This window comes from Sinohyriopsis cumingii, chromosome 7 (assembly GCF_028554795.1).
Source record: "Sinohyriopsis cumingii isolate HCF-2022 chromosome 7, ASM2855479v2, whole genome shotgun sequence".
In the NCBI taxonomy this organism is placed as follows: domain Eukaryota; kingdom Metazoa; phylum Mollusca; class Bivalvia; order Unionida; family Unionidae; genus Sinohyriopsis; species Sinohyriopsis cumingii.
Window position 1 is genome coordinate 121,382,072 of NC_142967.1, and position 23,580 is coordinate 121,405,651.

Sequence of the window (23,580 nt, forward strand, 5' to 3'; positions counted from 1 at the left end):
AAAACAAATTAATAACGGTAATTCCAATTCAAGTTAGATTATATAAATATAATTTAACAGGAGTGCCCAATTTGGATTTATTTCAACATCATCATCACCATCATCATAACGAGAGGTGAAAAGAGCGCAATGTCCACGACCGATTTGCATCACCTTCCTGTATGTACCGTGTATGATTTGCCCCTTCATGGACTTATTGGTCCTTTTATTCTGACCTCGTCCTTCTTTTCCCCCGGACTTCTGTCTTCAGACTGCCCCGTCTCTCTCTCTCAGAAAGCTGTTCCTTAAAGGACAAAATTACCCCAAAATTCTGTGTACCCCACTCTCTAGAGGTACATACGATTCACTTACGTTACCAAGAGCATGTTGGCACCACTGACTCAGTACGGTAGGACATTGACCTCGCTTCCAGCGGCAGGTCTTAAATTACCAAGTGAGCGTCTACCAAAGATTACTGTATTATTTTACATATGCTACTAAATGTTCGATTACTATTGCATGAAATTCAAAAGAAATGTAACTCATGGCATTCCTTAACTGCAAGATTATCCAAGCATTACAAAATCAGATATAATTAGGTAATTATCGTTAACTCGCGATGGTCTGTATCATCCTGACACACATAACCCTATGAAATCCTACACATCTGAACATTTTGATCGCATGCAATCAATTCTACTGTATAATTAAAAAGGTAAAGTGCATAACAATTCTAGCATAAACACTTTCCATGAAACTGAATAAAATAAATTGCATAATAACTCTAGCATCAACACTTTCCATTAAATTGAATAAAACAAATTGCATAATAACTCTAGCATCAACATTTTCCATGAAATTGAATAAAATAAAGTGCATAACAACTCTAGCATTGCGTACGTTATTGATGCTCTCCTTCAGAATTTGTTCATCCTAGCACTAAACATGTCTTTCTTTTTACAAGACAACCTCGTGGTCCCTTTCCTGTTTAACGAGGAAAGCACTAATCTCTTTATGCCCCCCCCCCCCGCAGTCGACTACACTTCCTCCTTCCAGGCAATTTACAGACTAAAGAATTTCGACTAAGGTCGTATCTTTAACGTCTGATCGCTCTAAAGTGTACGCCTTAATTTATTCTGCCCAATCGTAGGCAGCGGTCCCTAATTTTCTCCAAAGAAATAATTCCTGTCATCAGGTTTAGACAGCTCGAAATCTGTAAATGACAGTGCGTAACAATTTCTCTTTGAAAAATGATAAGTAGACATAGGTACCTACCAAGCGCTTAGGGTTGGTAGCTCAAATATTTACTTTCTAAGGACCGTGTTAAGATACCCCGGTAAATTTCACTGAGTTGGAATGCTGCCCCTTTGAAGTTTACACTGACATGGGAGGGAATGAACGAAGAAAGGTCGAAGTGATCCTTCACAAAGACTTTTCTGGCTTAAATGCGATAAATTTTAATGAACGATGCATTCAACTTTGCCATTCACTGCAATTCAAAATTTGGCACTTCACGTACAGCATGCATGTAACTAAATTAGCCCGATAAATCAACCCTCCAAATCTGTGTTGATACTGCTCGTCAATATATGGGTCTCATGTCACCTTTTTATTAAAATGTGCAATTTCGCTGCATGCAAATCTTTCCGGACCACACCTGCGTACTGTTAAGACACGGGTATTTGGTAACAGCCATATCTAGCGCGAAATTCAAAGCCTCATTTCTCATATACCTCTTACACCATATTAATCTTCATAGCAACAATAAAAGACGTTTCCAAATAATGGAACAATCCCTTCTCATTTACACCATGCTACAAAACATCAATCTCTATCATAAATAGTCCACATGGAGGCACACAATCAATCAACATAATTCGATTTTAATTGAAACTACCTGGCAACAAGCCCACTTAGGCGGACCTGAACTCACTACGAAACTTAACCATGCCATTCAAAATCTTATCATCACTGCACTCTATGACGTTTGCCCCAAGCAAATGGCTAATTACTCGGGCTGATGAATATTTCTCCAATACTGATTTCCTATAATCAAACAAAAATCACAAAAATCTAGTAAATCCTTAAATACAAACGGCCTAGATTTATTACCTTATGATCATTAACATTTTCCGTCACTCTTCACCCTTTATTGCCATAGACTTATCCTTTCTTTATATCATAGTGCATCTTTTAAAATGAACAAGGGCACAAACACGCGTTTTCTTTTCAACAAGTAGCTATTCAATAAAATATCTGATATAAATGTTCTACTATGTTATTATTCTTCATATAACCAAATTCCCCATGAGGACAGTATTGAATTCTAATTGCAGTGTCATTGTGTCCTATACAGCTAAGTAATGTTTTATAAATATTTGCTTCCGATGATTTACCTTTTTAAAAAACTGGTACAATAAAACCCTTGCTCTAAATGGAGGATAAATACCGCTGTCAAGGTTAACCGTGCAATTTGCTAAAAGCGGAAACGATGCATTAAATTATTCACTCAAATATGCGTCGATATCTGTCGCGTTGTTATTGTCTAAATCTTGTAAGCTGAGCGAAGTTCTTCGCTTTTAATTAGATTATGCAGCCCAGCTAATAACGATATCAGTGATTAAAGAGAGCGATAGGTTTGAGATAGCCTAATACATATTACATTTTTGCCATCTTGTAAGCTACTGTATCCTATCGGACCAAAATTAAAATCCCACTCATCAATGCAACACTCAGCTTTATAAAAGTGTTGACACAGTTATGCACGGAAATAACTGTGGAGAAGCGAACGGCGTCGAGTCAAATTTCCTCGTCAAACAATAATGTTCGTTTTCCTTGCAACACGCATAACTTATTGCGGCAGGTGGCATATTCGAAATCTTTTACTTTCACGTGCGAAAATATAAAGACATATTTTCATAAGTTAAAATATACCAATCTTATATATTTTGTGTGTGTAGACCGCTCCGGTGTCCTAAGTAGTTAGAGCTTCAGCATCGGATACGGCAGGCGCTTCGAAACTAACGATTCTCCACATGTCCTTATCTCTCTTTGCCACCTCCACGAACTGTCAGGTACACGACACAATAGTTGAACATGTTTGCTCCTCTAAGATCATTTTTATACTTCGATGCGTCTTCCCTTATGTAAAATTCTAATCCCATCTCATTAAACAGGGCGTTGGGGGAACGGTTCACTGCAGATTAACAATATTCAAAGCAACAAAATACAACGCTTATAATTGCAGAGGTGATTTTAATAGCGAATGTTTTTTTTATTCATTTGAATTGTCAGCGCTAGCATATTGACTACAGTTATTTTCCTTTCGATTCTATGTCAAGCATTGTTATCGTTGTTATATTTGCATATATTGGTTTGGTGCCTTACGGCACAGCAACCTAGGTAAGGTAATTAGTGCCGTGAGAATTGGAGTAAAGTGCTTTCCCCAAGGACACAACACGGCCCTGGCACATATATACTGTACTCTTTTGTACTCGAAAATACGTCACACAAACTGCAGAAGATCCTCCATAAAAATGTCCAACAAGATACACACACGCACGCGCGCGCGCACGCACACATACACAAACACACACATACATACGTACATACATACATTACATTCATATGCATGTTGCCTGAAACAAAACCACTCTGGCATTTCAAAAGTGATTGTCTTTCATATGGGAGAAAAAGTGAAACATCTGCATGTGATATTTAACATTGTGATTCGCAGTAGTGTGTGTGTGTGCGTGCGTGTGTGCGTTCGTGCGTGGGTGTTTTAAAATTAGGTAGCTTGCCCTTTTCATGCCGCATCTGCTGATTGTATACAACGATTTTCTCAAAGGTTAAACGCCCTTTCAAAGGAATATTCTCTTATTTCATTCATCCAAGAATTATTTTAAAAGTCTCAGTAACAAACACATTCCACATTTTTTAAGGAAAAATGTTGTGACAGATTTTAAAACAAAGCAACCTAATTTTGGCCTATATTGAACATTTTACTCAATGCAAAATACGTTGAAATATATTGGAAGAGTTTATTACATGCAAACTACTTTGGAGGCATATTGGAAGGAAAGAAGTACAAATTCAATGTTCCGGCTTAGATAAATCTATGTGGTTGATACATGTAGTATGGACCCATCTGGTGTAAACGTGTTCTCTGATTGTCGCTTTGATTGGTGAATAAATCCCAAAATATCTCATCGACAAAAAACAAATAAAATACTTCTACTTAGTAGAATTTCAACCATTTGGACAGGCTTCAAGTCTTATTTCTATAATTTTATATTTTACGAATTATCAAAACTTTTCCTCTTTTAACTGCATTTTGAGGAAATAAATCGTTCTCATCCTAGAAAATATCCGGTCGACATGTAGTTATTTAATTTGCAGTATCTGAAACACTTTGCTCCATTTAGAGCACAAGTTAGTTTATATTTTCTCTTTTCAATTCAAATGCTTCCTGAGTCGACAAGAACGATTGGCTGGTCTTGAAGTCAAGGATAATATATTCCAACGTCATGGAAGCGCCGGTATCATCATTATTGATTAGCCATCCAGTGCCATCAGTCACCAAAGTGTGGTCATGTTATTAAAACAGACAAGCACCAGCTTAGACTTGCAGTTCTTTGTTTGGAGTCAAATTGGAACTAACTGTGGCGTCTTGTTATAAAACAGGCAGGTGTGTTAAGCCAAAGGCTTATTAGATACATTTCACAAGTCCCATTATTTCACTGGAGATTAAGCGACAACCACAACATCGTTTTATCAGGTTATTAAAAGATACAGTTTCTGCCTCCCCGAGCCTGTTTCTTATAGTAAACAGCCTGTAGTGAATCAACACGAAAGGTAAGTTTCATGTATAATTACAATACATTGTTTATTTTGCTTTTGATCGTGTGTGTGTGTGTGTGTGTGTGTGTGTGTGTATTTTATGAGCAAATTTTACGAAAGACAATACTCTCGGTATTATTTTTTAAATCGGATGCATTACATCAACATGCAGATCCTATCTGAATAGTTGTCAATAAAATGTCGAAACTTTTTTGTAATAACTAAGTTTGAAATATACATACCAGTCGTCTCGCGAATGACACCGTATTATGTCAAATGACACTGTAACATATCAAATGACAATGTAGCATGTCAAATGACACTATCAACTCAAATGACACTGTATCATATCACATGACATTGTAGCATGACAAATATCATATACGTCTTGCCAATGTTTCTTAGAACATTCCATCTTAGCCTAAACTACACAAATGATACCATAGATCATGACTTGGATATGAAGTTCTTATCATGCAGCAAATTTGTCCTTCGTTTAATGATTTTTTTATAGTAAATTATCGTAGTTCTCTTTCTATTCCATAATCGATTTTCTGTCCTCCAATAGAACATCTATTTGACAGTATCTTACTTTCAATTAGAATTTGACAAATTTCTACCATCAGCTTGATTTCATCACTCCTATAGTTTTGTATTAGTGTAAATGCAGTGTATGACATGAGTTAACAAATTTGTATTAGTTTAAATGCAGTCTATGACATGAGTTACCAAATTGTAAACTGTTAAGTGAGACAGGCACATAACTTAAGTTCTGAGGCATACTTATGATGAATGTCTCGAACAGAGAAACTTTGCAAGTTCTCTTTATCTACCATTATTTACACATTTTTCTTGATTTCTTGGAAAATGCGCATTTAACATCATATATGAGGTTACTTGATCTAACTGGTATGGCTGCTCTACCTACTATAGAGATATTAATCAATTTTAGTATTAGTATTATTACTCGGTATCATTATTAGTATTATTTGGTATCAGTATTAGTATTACATGGTATCAGTATTAGTTTTATTTTAGTGCCAGTATAAATATTCGTTGGTATCAGTATTAGTATTATTTGGTATCAGTATTAGTATTACTTGATATCAATAATATTAGGTCGTTTCAGTATTGGTGTTATTTGGCATTAGAATTATTTTTGTTCGGTGTTCTTATTAGTTCTTATCAGTGTTAGTATTACCTGGTAAGAGTATTAGTATTTTTTGTATCAATATGAGTATTATTTGGTATAAGCATTAGTTGGTATCAGTATTAGTATTTCATGGTATTGATGTTAGTATTACATGGTATCCGTATTAGTATTTGTTAGTATAAGTATTGTTATTGCATGGATCCAGTATTAATATTATTTGGTATCAGTATTAGTATTAGATGGTATCAGTATTAATCTTTTTTGGTATCAGTATTAGTTATTAATTGGTATTAGTATTAGCATTATTTTTTATAAGTATCAGAATTACATAGTATCAATGTTAGTATCATTTGGTATCAGTATTCGTATTACTTGATATCAATGTTAGTATCACTTGGTATCAGTATTAGCATTATTTTTATCAGTATTATTATTATTTGGTATCATTATTAGTATTAAATAGCATCAGTATTAGTATTAGTTTGTATCAGTATTAGTATTGCATGGTATCAGTAATAGTATTACTTGGTATCAATATTAGTTTATATGGCATCAGTATTAGTATTATTTTTATCAGTATTAGTATTATTTGGTATCAATATTAGTATTAACTGGCATCAGTATTAGTATTAGTTCGTATCAGGTTTAGTGTTACTAGCTATCAATCTTAGTATTACTTGGTATTAATATTAGTATTATTTGGTATCAGTGTTATTATTATTTGGTTATCATTATTATCATCATTATTTGGTAACATTATTGGTATTAAATGGTATTAGTATTAGTATTGGTTCGTATCAGTATTTGTATTACTTGGTATCAATATTAATATTACTTGGTTACAATATTATTATTACTTGGTATCAATATTAATATTACTTGGTATCAATATTAATATTACTTGGTTACAATATTAATATTACTTGGTTACAATATTAATATTACATTGTAGCAATATTAGCATTAGTATGGAGCAGTATTAATATTTTTTGGTATTAATATTAGATCGTATCAGTATTATAAAAAGTATATAAAACTTTTAGATATTATGCTCTCCTTTTCTTACTTTAATAATACGTTAATGTACCTTAAACTGAATATTAGTGGCAAGGAAAGATTTCAGACGAACGTTATGAGTCTGGATAATTTACGATTTCACTAATAACACACTACATTCAAGACATATGATCCATTAGGGAATAAATAATGGTCACTCCTATTTTACAAGGGTCTTGGACTAACAGATCCATTTTTATGCCCAACAGGTTGTTTTTTTGTGTTATTGTTTTCATTAAACGTTAATAAGATGATCTGCAGAGCGAGTCAAAAGATGGTAAAAACAACTAGCTTATAATAAAGTGATATTTACAGCCCGTTTGATAACGTGAAATCACTGAAGTGAATTCTATTTAAAGACTCCGTTAAGAAAGCTCCGTTAGACAAGTTCATTAGCATTATCAGTGAAAGATGAACCTAACGCCAAGTCAATAAATTCGATTCAAATACCTGACTAGAAGTCAAATCTAATTACAAAGTAATTAAAACGTTTCCATTATGAGAAAGAGGTAATGGTTGATATACAAAAAAAAGAAACAAAATCCATCGCCTATTGATAAATCTGATATCAGGCAGTAGCGTCAATGAAACAAGGTGGAGAGAAAAATAAATACACTTTATGCACGAGCCTATTGAAGACAATATACTTCTAAATTAATATAAATATATTAAAAAGTCTATATAAAAAGCCCAGTTTTATGCTTAATGGACCTGATGAATGAGTTAAATTGATAGATAATCAACAAAGCTAACATGCAGGTTTTAGGGCCAGAATCCACATTGGCATGTCCATTAGAAGACAAAATTGTAACAAGTTTGTTTTCATAGCTATTATCCAAATAATTTAATCAGAATAGACTTATCAGTAAATCAAATAGTGATTATTCCGTAATGAAATTGATTCTCACAATTAAATTTAGGAACGCAAACTTGGTTACTCAATCAGCCATAAGAAAGCATCAACATTCTTCCAAGTTTTTACAGATCGGTGGTGTTATATGTGGCAAAACGTTGAGAGATACATTTAACTATGAATGTATTAGTTATAAAGAAAGAGTTATTAAATCAAGTTGACTTTTCATGTGCCCTGGATGCAACTTGTACAATATGATACTTTACAGTATAGATTTTTTTATTTAAAAAAACAAGGTTTACCTTTAATTTATCTTTACCTTTATACTGTGTGCCGTTGTTTCGGCAATCAGTTTCCATTTGACAATGTATCCTAATTATCAATCAGTTTCCATTTGACAACATATCCTAATTATACAATCAGTTTCCATTTGACAATGTATCCTAATTATACAATCAGTTTCCATTTGACAATATATCCTAATTATACAATCAGTTTCCATTTGACAATGTATCCTAATTATACAATCAGTTTTCATTTGACAATGTATCCTAATTATACAATCAGTTTCCATTTGACAATATATCCTAATTATACAATCAGTTTCCATTTGACAATATATCCTAAGTATACAATCAGTTTCCATTTGACAATGTATCCTAATTATCAATCAGTTTCCATCTGACAATGTATCCTAATTATACAATCAGTTTCCATTTGACAATATATCCTAATTATACAATCAGTTTCCATTTGACAATATATCCTAAGTATACAATCAGTTTCCATTTGACAATGTATCCTAATTATCAATCAGTTTCCATTTGACAATGTATCCTAATTATGCAATCAGTTTCCATTTGACAATGTATCCTAATTATACAATCAGTTTCCATTTGACAACATATCCTAATTATACAATCAGTTTCCATTTGACAATGTATCCTAATTATACAATCAGTTTTCATTTGACAATGTATCCAAATTATACAATCAGTTTCCATTTCACAATATATCCTAAGTATACAATCAGTTTCCATTTGACAATATATCCTAAGTATACAATCAGTTTCCATTTGACAATGTATCCTAAATATACAATCAGTTTCCATTTGACAATATATCCTAATTATACAATCAGTTTCCATTTGACAATGTATCCTAAATATACAATCAGTTTCCATTTGACAATATATCCTAATTATACAATCAGTTTCCGTTTGACAATATATCCTAATTATACAATCAGTTTCCATTTGACATTGTATCCTAAGTATACAATCAGTTTCCATTTGACAATGTATCCTAAATATACAATCAGTTTAAAAGTGATTTAAACAATATGAATCATAATAATAAGGGTTTACAATTTTGTTTCTAGTCACTGTGCGCATGATTGTTTCTTTTAATAATAATAATAATAACAACAACAACAACAATAATAATAATAATGATAATAATAATGATAATAATAATAATAATCATAATAATAATAATAATAATAATAATAATAATAATAAAGAAAAATGTAACAACATTACTGGACATATAAAACAAATCAATGGAATTTGCTGGTGGAACTTTTAACTTTCTCCATTAATAATTCGAGTTCATAAAGTTTCTCCTGTTTCGCTGCTGTCTGGCTTTAAATAGTTGAACTCTTTAAATTAAATTCGACATTATGAATTCTTGCTGTTGTTGTTGTTGTTGTAGGGTTTAAGGGTTTTTTCAGCACAAGATAGGCTATACATGGCGGCCAGTATTAATGGTGGAGGACGAACCCGGAAAAACCCCGGAAAGAACCACCGACCCACGAGAAGCTACTGACAAACTTTCTCACATAACCACATTAGCCGAATCCGAGACTCGAACCGATGCAGACAGAGGTGAGATGGCAGTGATCCGTAACGGTGAGCGCTTTAGACCACTCGGCCACTCGGGGCCCCTATGTATTCTTGTGCAGAATAATAACTTAACTATAACAATATAAATGGCACATAACAAAAAGAGACAAAACGGTAACATTCTACTGAAATATAAACTGGACTAGATTCAGTCTAATTTGTAAACCACCAAAACATCAGGCCATGCTATGTCTCTTTTTGTAATTGGCCTTCTTTCTTCTGATTTAACTTAATGTGTCAATTAAATAATTTTTTTTTCTGTGCGATGAAAATTGATTCTCTATTTCAGAGAAGCAAATTAACAATAGGACTTGCGAAATAATTCTCAGCGAAAACTAGGCATTAAAAATATGATTTTATCACCAGCTTTAACAATATAGTGATTTGCATTGAAACTAACTGCACATCGTCTAAAATAAAAAGATAACCTTAAATAACCATATGAATTAATTATTTATATATTTAAATTTGAATAGTCGTACACTACGGAGCTTCGAACCCAGGTCCGCGGGTAAAAGGCACCCATCAAGACTAAGCACACATCACATCGATGGTACTCAGTCGGTGTTATATGCACTCGTGTGCAGCAGACTTACTCGCATGACCACCTAGTATTTAATTCTCATCTATCTACACAGTCATTCCGGATTCCTATGAAAGAAATCAAGGTGTATAGAATTAATTATAGAGAATTACAAATATGCCAGATAGAACGGAAAGTGCTATCCTTGTGTGCAGGCAAAGCGATGAGTGACGCGTTTACCCCAGGACCTGGGTTCGAATCTCCGTAGAGTACGAATTAAAAATTCTCTAACCTGTACGATAGTATTTTTTGTATTAAATATTAATTTTGCCTACTATTATCAAGCATTCTTCTACAGAATCCATGGATAACACTTTCCGTTCTCTCTGGTATATTTATAATTCTCTCTCTCTCTCTCTCTCTCTCTCTCTCTCTCTCTCTCTCTCTCTCTATATATATATATATATATATATATATATATATATATATATATATATATATATATATATATATATATATATATATATATATATATATATATATCCCATGTAATATTTAAAATCGACCATATTATCAAATGTGGAACATCTTGTAAACCAGGTTAAACCGAAATATGATGCGCACGTGACAGCGGGCAGGTATGTGTGCTCTTTTCCACCCCCATCCCACCCCATTGATGAGAAAGAAGTTAAATTTTCAAACAAATAATTGTTACCTGTCTCCAGCTCTTTTGAATGGCGTGGGGAGTATTATATTTCGCTTAGCGCAAAGTAATTGCACTCCATTGTATCGCTTTAAATACACCGTTGGAAATTAACTTGCAAATAAATCAAGGTAACTAATTTGAACTTGGACACTTTTGACAAGTATAATCTAGAAATTGAAAGTTGTATTTGCCAAAAATTTACCTCATTATAATGTAGTTATATTTGCTTGTAATAATCTGTATTCCTGAAGTGCAGTTAGACAACTAATCTGTCATCTTGAAGTACAGATAGACATTTAAATTTAAATAATCTGTCATCTAGAAGTGCAGTTAGATATTTAAATAATCTGTCATCTTGAAGTACAGTTAGAAATTGAATATGTCATCTTAAAGTACAGTTAGAAATTGAATATGTCATCTTAAAGTACAGTTAGAAATTGAATATGTCATCTTAAAGTACAGTTATAAATTTAATATGTCATCATAAGCACAGACTTACATTTAAATTTAAATAATCTATCAACTTAAAGTACAGTTAGACATTTAAATAATCTATCATCTTGAAATACAGTTATAAATTTAAATAATGTGTCATCTGGAAGTACATTTAGAAATTGAATCTGTCATCTTGAAGTACAGATATACATTTAAATTTAAATAATATATGATCTTGAAGTACAGTTAGATATTTAAATAATCTGTCATATTAAAATACAGTTAGAAATTGAATCTGTCATCATAAAATAGTAATCTTAAAGTACAGTTAGAAATTGAATCTGTCATCTAGATGTACAGACAGACACTTAAATTTTAAAAATTTCTCATCTTGAAGTACAGTTAGAACTTTACAAAATCTGTTATATTAAAGTACAGTTAGATATTTAAATAGTCTGTCATCTTGAAGTACAGTTATACATTTAAATAATTTGTCATCTTAAAGTACATTTAGACATTTCATTAATCTGTCATCTAGAAGTACACATAGACATTTAAATTTAAATAATTTATTATCTTGAAGTGGAGTTCGAAATTGAATCTATCATTATAAATACAGTTAGAAATTTAAACAGTCTGTCATCTAAAAGTACATATAGACATTTAAATTTAGATAATCTGTCATCTTAAAGTACAGATAGACATTTAAATAATCTATCATTTTTAAAGTACAGTTAGAAATTGAATCTGTCTTCTGGATGTACAGATAGACATTTAAATTTAAATACTCTGTCATCTTGAAATACAGTTATAATTTTAAGTAATCTGTCATCTTAAAGTACAGTTAGATATTTAAATAGTCTATCATCCAGAAGTACAGTTAGACATTATTTAAATAACCTGTCATCATAGCACAGTTAGACATTAAAATAATATGTCATCCTAAAGTACAGTTAGACAATAAATGATCTGTCATCTAAAAGTACAGAGAAACGTTTAAATTTAAATAATCAGTCATCTTGAAGTACAGTTAGACATTTAAATAAAATATCATCTAGAAGTACAGAGAAACATTTAAATTTAAATAATCAGTCAACTTGAAGTACATTTTGAAATTGAATCTGTTATTTTGAAGTACAGGTAGACATTTATATTTAAATAATATATACAATTAAAACCGATAGTTGCAAAGTATCTCCGTCAAACTGATAATGATAATTTTTTCATTTAGTGCAAATATGTATTTAATTTACCTACATATGGCTATTTCTTAACTACGTAATTGTCGGTTTGCAAGAAACGTTTCGAAGATACAGTCAAACATAAAAGGTATATGAATGTACCCACTACATAGCAATTCAAATATGGCATCCAAGAACAAAAGTGGTAATCGGTGACAGTGAAAGTATTTGGTATGGTGGTAAAATTACATAGCATTACAGTGGAGGCATTTAGTGTGGTGGTAAACTGACATAGCATTAAAGTTGAGGTATTTGGTATGGTGGTAAAATGATAGCATTACAGTTGAGGTATTTGGTATGGTGGTAAAATTACATAGCATTACAGTGGAGGCATTTAGTGTGGTGGTAAACTGACATAGCATTACAGTTGAGGTATTTGGTATGGTGGTAAAATGATAGCATTACAGTTGAGGTATTTGGTATGGTGGTAAAATTACATATCATTACAGTGGAGGCATTTAGTGTGGTGGTAAACTGACATAACATTATAGTTGAGGTATTTGGTATGGTGGTAAAATTATAGCATTACAGTTGAAGTATTTGGTATGGTGGTAAAATGATAGCATTACAGTTGAGGTATTTGGTATGGTGGTAAAATGATAGCATTACAGTTGAGGTATTTGGTATGGTGGTAAACTGACATAACATTATAGTGAAAATATTTTGTGTGGCGGTAAACTGAAAAAGCATTATAGTGGAAGTATTTGGTGGGGTTGTAAACTGACATAGCATTACAGGTGAAGTGCTTTGGTATAGTGGTAAAATGATACAGCTTTACAGTGAAGGTATTTGGTGTGGTGGTAAACTGACATAGCATTACAGAAAAAGTATTTGATGTTGTTCGATAAACTTACATTGCATTGTGGAACATGACATGGTAGAGGGTGACATAGCATTGTTGAACATGACATGGTGGAGGGTGACATAGCATTGTTAAACATGACATGGTGAAGGTGACATGGGAATATGAAATTGTGGAGGGTGACATAGCATCGTGAAAAATGATATGGTAGAGGGTGACATAGCATTGTAGACTGTGACATGATGGAGGGTGGATATCGCATTGTAGAACATGACATGGTGGAGGGTGACATAGCATTGTAGACTATGACATGATGGAGGGTGGACATCGCATTGGGGAACACATGACATGGTGGATGGTGAAAAAGCCGTGCAGAACATGACATGGTGGAATGTGACATAGCATTGTGGAACATTACATGGTGGAGGGTGACATAGCATTGTGGAACATGACATGGTGGAGGATGACATAGCATTGTGGAACATGACATGGTGGAGGGTGACATAGCATTGTGGAACATGACATGGTGGAGGGTGACATAGCATTGTGGAACAAGACATGGTGGAGGGTGGCATGGCATTGTAGACTATGACGTGGTGGAGGGTGGCATGGCATTGTAAAACATGACATTGTGGAGGTTGACATAGCATTGTGGAACATTGTTGTTGTTGTTGTTTTTGTATGGTTTAACGCCATTGTTCAGCACACGATGGGCTATACATAGCGGCCAGTATTAATGGTGGTGGAAGAACCCGGAAAAACCTCAGAAAGAACCGCCGACCCACGAGAAGCTACTGGCAAACTTTCTCACATACCCACATTAGCTGAATCCGAGACTCGAACCCACGCAGACAGAGGTGAGATGGCAGTGATCCGTAACGGAGAGCGCTTTAGACCACTCGGTCACTCGGGGACCCCATTGTCGAACAAGGTATGGTGGAGGGTGACATAGCATTGTAGAACATGCCATGGTAGAGGGTGACAAAGCAGTTTGGAACATAACATGGTGGAGGGCGACAATGCATTGTAGAACATGCCATGGTAGAGGGTGACAAAGCAGTTTGGAACATGACATGGTGGAGGGCGATATAACATTGTAGAACATGACATGGTGGTGGGTGACATAGCATCGTCAAACATAACATGGTGGAGGATGATATTGCAGTTTGGAATTTGACATGGTAGAGGGCGATAGAATATTGTAGAACATGACATGGTGAAAGGTGGACATCGTGAAACACATTAAGTTGATGTAAAGAGCGTGCTGTTTATATTTGCCGCATTCTCTACCAATCGTATAAATTAAATCAATAAAATCAGTGAAACAAATAAAAAGATGAAATCAGTAAAACAAATAAGTAAATGAAAGCAATAAATCAAATCAAGAAATGAAAGTAGTAAACCAAAACAATAAAAGAACAACAAAACATATTGTGTATTTTGGATTGCATACAAAACAAAAGCGAACATATTTTTAAAAAATTTAAAGAGAACGCACGAAGAAATGTCTTAAATCGTAAAATTTTGAATGAAATAATATGAAAGCAAGCGGTTCCATCATCATTTAGGCACGTCGTGAACTTCACGCACTTGTTGGATCAAATGCAGACAGGGAATAAAACCGTTGCTAATGACTGATTATAGTACACCATCAATAAAAGGTATCATCTACCAATTAATATTTATTTCCCACGAGCTAGGATCCAAATGTTTTATGAAATACGCGTCACTGCCATATGCTAGTCCCTCTCGTTTGTGCACTCAAGCAATCAGTTCTACATCTTAGACCGTAGCCAATTTATGGATGGGATAAGTTTTTGTCGTGTTGAATTTAGTACTCACACTGGACTATCTTGATGTACTCACTAGTCAGTTCATTGAGTGTCTCGTTCTTGTACGTGCACAATCTGTATGGAGGAGAGACATTTGGATGTTGTAATTCACCTTGTTGACCTTGAGTCTAACCATTTGCTATAATAATCGATCCTGTTCAATTATTTAGATATCCAATTTAGATTGATCTCTAGTTTCAATCATTATCTTATTGCTTTGTGTCCCTCATAAACTGCCCATTGGATGTATTTTCCCATCATTGTTGTTTTTTCTTTGTACCTTCTCTTCCGGCAATCGTTCTCTGCTATGTTTTCTTTAAAATGCCCTAAGGCCAAGAGATCTTGATTGTTTTCCCCTTGCATAAGTTCATTAATTCCTCTTTTCTGCTTCGACAGTCCTCAACCCTTATAACGAATCGTCTTCCAATCTTTCTGAGAAAATATAATATGTTAACATCCACACTGTTAAGCAGTTCATTAATGATGGACATTCGCTTTTTATCCATATTTTACAACGCTTACTTTGGACCAATCCACGATGAGGAATGGGTACGACGATAAAGACATCTCAACTACTTGTAACTTAGACTGTATTGCCTACTTTGATTTACATCCTGGTGCTTTTCTGTTTATTATAAGGTATTCTTCTCTGATCTAACTCTTGTCTCATCATATGTTTGTCTGCCTCAAGAAACCCTAGATATGTTAATATCACATTCTTCTCTGTGTTTAAGCGCTTTTTCAAGTGTAGAACACAGTGAAGCTTTTTCATTTCTTCATCAAATGAATCTTGCCTTACATGATGTCAAAATAGCGTCTTTATTGGTGCATCGTCCTTTTCGCGTATTTGAAGGACGTCATCTACATGGCGTCACGATTATATGCTATTATTCTATTGTTTTAACTTCAGTAGTTATCTAATATGTCTGCATTTTAATGTATTTTACAAGTTTACACCGAATTTTGCAATAAAATATTATGCACTGTCTCTAAATATGGAAAATATGGAAACATTTTATTTTATATTTCTTCTTTTTACCCTTTTTCTGGACCGACTGGGCGACATTTTCTTTGATAACCTAGGCTTTGTAATGAAGAATGCGAGATCAATAATCCTTCATTATGCAACCATATTGAATAGACAATTTTCAGTTTAAGGATCAGAATGTCCCTATCCTACATTGATACGTATGACGGATTTTATTAGTCTTCATCCTCGTCTAGGTGTTTCGTTCTTTTTCATTATTATGTAAAAAATGTTTTAATAAACTTTAACTACCCTCTTCTGCAGCCGAATGTGTCATGGTTGATGCAATGTACTTGATGTACATAATTAATGCCATGTAGTTGATGTGTATAATTGATACCATGTAGTTGATGTCCATGATTGATGACATGTAGTTGATGTCCATGATTGATGACATGTAGCTGATGTACATAATTGGTGCCATGTAGTTGATTTGCATAATTGGTGCCATGTAGTTGATGTATATAATTGTTGACATGTAGTTGATGTCCATAATTGATGCCATGTAGTTGAAGTGTATAACTGATGCCATGTAGTTGATGTCCATGATTGATGCCATGTAGTAAAGTGTATAATTGATGCCATGTAGTTGATGTGCATGACTGATGCCATGTTTCTGATGTACATAATTGATGCCATGTAGTTGATTTGCATAATTGATGCGATGTAGCTGATGTCCATGATTGATGACATGTAGTTGATCTACATAATTGATGCCATGTAGTTGATGTGTATAATCGATGCCATGTAGTTGATGTGTATAAGTGGTGCCATGTTGTTGATATGCATGATTGGTGCCATGTTTCTGATGTCCATGATTGATGCCATGTTTCTGATGTCAATGATTGGTGGTGCCATGCTGTTGATATGCATGATTGATGCCATGTTTCTGATGTCCATGATTTATGCCATGTTTCTGATGTTAATGATTGATGACATGTAGCTGATGTGTATAATTGGTGCCATGTTGTTGATGTGCATAATTGATGACATGTAGTTGATGTGCATAATTGATGCCATGTTGTTGATGTGCATGATTGATGACATGTAGTTGATGTGCATGATTTATGCCATGTAGTTGATGTGCATGATTGTTGACATGTTGTTGATGTTCATAATTGATGCCACGAATTGGATTTAAGAGTTTTAAGCTTATTCTTGAATTCATTAGGATTATTTTATACTGAAAAAAAGCGCAATCTAGAGATTATAATATTTTGTACTGAAAAAGCGCAATCTAGAGATTGTAATATTTTATACTGAAAAAAGCGCAATCTAGAGATTATAATATTTAAGAAAACCGTGTCTATGTGTTTAGCCTATCTGCTTTCTTTTACAAGTATAGTACTCAAATATTTTGATGAAATGCTACATGTGTTAAATTTCAAGTTTTATACCATTTAAACATTTAGTAAGGAATTCTGTCATGAGCAGTTTGATTCGTTTTCGAATAGATGTTGGGTTATTTATCTGAAATATCTTTGATGGGGTCTGAGCAGTTCGAGATGTTTACTAATATGTGTGTCATTTTTTTGAGAGATCTTTAACAGGTTCGTCATACCTTGCTTTTCTGATGGGCGAAAAGGCGTGCGCTAAACTAGTTTAACGTAAATTCCTGTTGTAAAAGAACCTCTAGGGGCCATCAAAAGAGGATTGTTGTATCTGTTATTAATTACACTCTATTTCTAACACCTGAAGTTTGCTTTGAATAATCCAGACCAAACTTGTAAGAATGGGTTTTCTTAAAATATTTGTCTTAGTTCCACGTGGGCAAGAAATAAATGATGCTTGTATTTGATACCATGTTAAATTCAAGTGTCGGGAATTTATACAAATGTATATTTTATTTATAAACTTCATATGTTTCTTTCCTTCTGTTGCAGATTTACAGATGCATCGGATTTTCCAAAAAGGATGATACGATAGAGACGATGTGACAATGACACGCTTTATAAATTCACATGGGATTATTATCGACCAGTTAGTTCACTGCGACAGGCATACCCAGTAACAACGTGTCAAACTGATGACATGCTCATGCGATGTGTTTCTCCATGTAACGATGCACATCAAGAGTAAATGAGAAGATTAAACATTGATATTGATTTTCAAGAGAGATTATTGCCTACGATCAAAGCATTATTTTCCTATTCACTGTGACAAAAAGTCATATTCCAAACTTATTTTTATTGTGAACACGTGGTCAGGTAATTTAAACTTCCCTCTATTCTCATTCAAATAATCCGATCGTCTTATGACATAAATATGCAAAACGGTTTTTTTTAATATTATGATATATGTCACAGAGACGGTCAAATATATATTATCATACTGCATTGTCTATAAACGGTTCCAACTAAAACCCAGGTCTTTTCTTTATCGATTCATTCGTGAGATAAATCGAGGTGATAAACAACTCACGTACAAGGACGGTTTCTGCCCGCTATGAACATGGCAGCTATGCGGCATGACATCATCTGCGGTCACGTGAAGGACATAAATAATAAAGAAAGTGTGGTTCACAGTCATTATTCCACTGAAACATCGCCAAGCAACAAAAAGACTGTTATGACACCTAATCGCAAGATGAGTAAACTAAATGACGTTAAACCCGAATTTTCATTCCGAAGTCAAATGATGAGGGATGGAAAATCTCTCGTAAAAGGACAGAAAGCAGAACTCAAAGATAAAGTTGCTGATTCTAAAAGACAACATGTAGCGGAAATTGCTGAGATTTACCGCAGGCCCAAAACAACACGAGACAATCGGCCGAAATCTGCACGACCAGATTCACGCTTCGAACGAAAGAGGGACACTGCAGGAAGAGAAAATTTCAATCAAACTAATAGCGATCAAAATTTGCATTCAGCACTAAGACCAAAATCTGCTAGGCCTGATTCGAGAATGCTGATATCTAAAGCTGAAAATAATAATCACCTGCACAATGAAAATTCTGAACGGTTGCTGGACAACATTCGTATGAATGGACAAAGAAATTTTAAATATGTAGAAAATGAGCCTGCAAAATATCACAACAATGCCAATGTAATTCCTAAATCATACGCTCCAACAAGATATGAGCAAATGGATATAATAGAAAATGACAACAGCAATAAATTTACACGATACCAGCACATTTCATTTCATAATGAAGGTCATGAAAAGAGCTCTCAGGGTCATACAGATATACATAATTTAGATCGGATAAATGATGGAACGAACAAACTGGATCAACCCGCACAAACGTATCTTGCATCTCAGCTGAATTTTGAAGATGGTCGTCGACAACAATCGTACTCCAGAAACCCACACAATGTGATTTCACATGAGAGAAGAGTAGAACCCATGGATCTCACTACAGAATTTCACAATGAAGATCTTAATATCGATCCCGTTGAGTACTTTTGGCGGGAAACTGAAAGCTGTTCGGAATATAACTGCAGTTACTGTCGACAAAAACAACAGAAGGCATTATTGATGCCACAGACCAAAGTACCTGAAAGCAATGAATCTAGATCGATAGGTGAATCATTTGTCGGTAGCTATAGCAATTATACAAATAAAGCTAAACAGTTTCTGGAGACAGATATTGGTTTCCATAGAAACCGTTCGTCCAGCTTACAAATTCCTCGAAGTCAGGCAAATGTTAATAACGTATCTAATCAGAAAACTGGATTCTCGTTTCGCCCAAGAATCAAAAGCGACACGGAAGCCCAAAAATCGATAGCGCGTGATGTGGATTTTGATATTGAAGAACCGTATTCCAGCACGCGTCCACCCAGTCCTCCGGCAAAAGATAAAACGTTTATTTCCAGTAAAAACCACAAGTCACGCAAACAAAGTTTACCTTTCCCAAGCCATCCAGTGTACCACAAAATGTCCATCAAAGTCATGGAAAAGTATCGGTATATCCGACCGGCCACGTTCACTGAATCAGTGATGGAGCCTTCGGGAGAACCAGCGCCAGAACCAGATTTCAACCAATTGAAGCCAAGAAAATTGAAACCAATAAGGATGCCGATTCAGCCAAAGAAAAAGTAAACTTTGCATAGTCTTCAAATGTAAAACAAAGAATATCACGTGGATTGTCTTGTGTACTGGTTGTAAGCATGTACAACCATACCATTGTGTACGAGGAACAGACACATTATGGCAATTATTTCACTAAAATGACAATGATTAGGAACTTATCGGTTGTTTCTAATGTTTTGCCTTATATACATATCTGCCTTGTCAATAAAATATTATTAAAGTAGAACATGATAAGAGCTGCCATTTTTCAATTAGAAATATAAAAATTACGTGATATCAGGATAAAAACACAGGTTTGCAGCATATCCGCTAACATTTATACACTCGAAGTCTTTGATGGAACCCATAGAGGCCTTGTCAAGAATAATATTTTTGTAATCACTCGTTTTATTCTTCCTTTAAATGAGCAAATCTATCTTTAGTTCCTTCTAAAATTGTATACATTCCCAATTGATTTTTTAAAGGATAATTTGATTGTTCAATTTCTCGGCTGGTTTGCTATTTAGCAGTTCAACTAATTTCTTCAATATCATTAAATTTTGGAGCATTTAAAAATCTGATAACTATATCTAAGTCTGAATAATATTATGGTCCAACTATCTTGTCGTAATGTCGGGCGCTAATTTGTATCTTACGTTTATATATTTGTGTATTATTGTGAAGTGTAAATGATATATTTGAATACCATTTACAAGATTCAATGACACTTTATTAACATTATGGTTTGGATATATAAAAAAAAATCACACATCAACTGTCCGAATAGTAACTCTCATACTAAATGAAAACATAACTTTTAAAGTAGTGTTCGAAATTTTAAGGAAACTGATACGGCTTGTCTCACAAATTTGTATATTTATCCCAGCAATATATGTCCTTATTTATTTTCCCCTATTTTTTCACAATTTCATAAACTATACAGACATTATATCGAAATTTACTTAAAAATACTTTCTGTCATATAAATGTATTTATGCAATGAATTTTTTTATTTAATATATAGTTAATGTATTTTATGATTGATATCTACGTGTTATACTTGATATTTTCTCCAAGTTTTTTTTTTTTTTAGAACTTTTATGCTTTAAATTTTTTCTCCTTTTCATTATATTTACACTGTTAGATATATAATTCTAGTTGGCGCTAGAAGTGTGCTTTCAATCTCTACACTAAAAAGTCGTGCAGGACAAGGCACAGTCCAAGCGTTGTTAAACTGATCGCACATAAACAAAGCCATTTTGATGAAATCAAGAAGCAACAAAGTCCATTTTCGTACAGAGATCCGGGGCAACAGTTCAAACTGACAATTGCTAGAAATTGCCGCACAAGATGTCTGCGTCGATCTTTGCGAAAGGATGTATTTTGATCTCGGACGGTCTTTGCTGTCTAGCACGATCTGTAAGTGACTACCATTTGACGTGACGTTTTGACACACTCTTCCGTTTAGTACTTGATGTAAAATAACTGACTTCTGATGGACCTTTACTTCTAGGGTATTGTTCCGTGGGTATTGTGGCCGAACCAAAATCGACGGATGTATACCGTACCCGATAGCACTATAGGAAAACAGTTCCCTTGAGAGAGGCAATGATAGATTATCATTTAACATGAGTATTGTGACGTCATATGACGTTGACGCGTGGTAATATAGCGTCGCGTAATGGCGTAGTCAAGTATAGTATCCCGTATTCCATGGGAAACACCTTCTGTCCCAAAATAAATCCCGGTAGTTAGCCAGTCGGAACTCAAGAATTTATCCTGTCATGTACTAAAACGTTTAAGCAGAGACAGTGAAGTCTTTGGGAGGCCCAGCGGCATATAATGGGACACGGCTTGTGTATAATTATTATAGCTATATTAATTTACGTAATAGACGTTTAGAGCTATATTTGGTTTATTTAAAAAACATGTAATTGTAACCACGGTAACCGGAAAGGGGGAAGGGGCATGACTATGGGTGCATTAATCCTGCCTGGAAAGCGAGTGGCGATTTAACCAACGAGAGCACAGCAAACTAGACAGCTCGTGGCGAATAAACCAATGAGAGTGCACACAAATTGAAAGCCATATAATTAAACACGTTTCGCCTGTGATGATGCTATTCACTTGATGTGTTCTTTAACTAAATCGGCAAATATATTGTGCTGTTGGGTTTAACGCCATTTTCAGCACAAGATAGGCTGTACATGGCGGCCAGTATAAATGATGGAGGAAGAACTCTGGAAAACCCCGAAAGAACCACCGACCCACGAGAAGCTATCGGCAAGCTTTCTCACATACCCACATTGGCCGAGCCCAAGACTCGAACCCACACAGAGGTGAGATGGCAGAGATCCGTAATGCTTTACACCACTCGGCCACTCGGGGCCCTAATCTAGTGTGTGTGTGTGTGTTGTGTGTATGTGTGTGTGTGTGTGCGATTTGGATTTTAAACGTAGCTTTAACAATTTTTCATTCATATCACTACGATATCTGCATTGTGAAAACTAAAACTGTATTGCTGAAGATGAGAGTAGGTTATGAACATTGATTTATCCACTTGCATTGTAGATAAAGGGACGGACAGTATTATATTAAACCCAGGTAAGCCAAGGAGGAGGAAATGAGATATTTTTCAATTCCAAGCATGATTTAATATTGTGTGTGTGTGTGTGTGTGTGTGTGTGTGTGTGATTTGGATTTTTAACGTATCTTTAAAATAAATTCAGTCATATCGCTACGATGTCTGCAGTGTGACAGTTTATCACATGTCTAGCACTAGGGCATCATGCCGCAGACATGTAGCACGATGTCCCACCCAGTCACATTATCCCGACACCAGGCCGACCAGTCCTAACACTAACCTCTTAATGCTGAGCGCCAAGCGAGACAGCTGTTAGTACCATTTTTGCAAGTCTTAGGTATGACTCGGCCGGTGATCGAACCCAAGACCTCCCGCATCCGAGGCGGACGCTCTAACCACTATATATACTGATCACATTTAAGTCTGCACTAATTTGGTCCCTGTTGTTAGTATAGTCCCTCTACTTAGTATAGTCCCTATAGTTAGTATCATCCCTGCAGTCCCTGTTGTTTGTGTAGTCCCAGTAGTTAATGTCTTCCCTATAGTTAGTGTAATACCTGCAGTTGTTGCAGTCCCTGCAGTTAGTGTAGTCCCTGTAGTTTGTATAGTCCTTGTAAGTAGTGTAGTCATTGATA

At 34.5% G+C, this 23,580-nt stretch overlaps 1 protein-coding gene across 1 annotated transcript; it reads left to right on the top strand.

Annotated features, from left to right (window-relative positions):
* Positions 1-4,611: 4,611 nt before the first annotated feature.
* LOC149796045 (uncharacterized) lies at positions 4,612-23,235 on the top strand. Its single transcript, XM_089965964.1, has 2 exons — positions 4,612-4,833; positions 18,234-23,235. Exon 2 carries the CDS (start codon positions 18,796-18,798, stop codon positions 20,389-20,391), a length of 1,596 nt encoding a protein of 531 aa, XP_089822090.1. The 5' UTR covers positions 4,612-4,833; positions 18,234-18,795; the 3' UTR covers positions 20,392-23,235.
* Positions 23,236-23,580: the final 345 nt, after the last annotated feature.

Bases quoted from the DNA above. Each gene is read 5' to 3' on its own strand.
- LOC149796045 (XM_089965964.1), top strand. From the start codon at position 18,796: ATGAACATGGCAGCTATGCGGCATGACATCATCTGCGGTCACGTGAAG.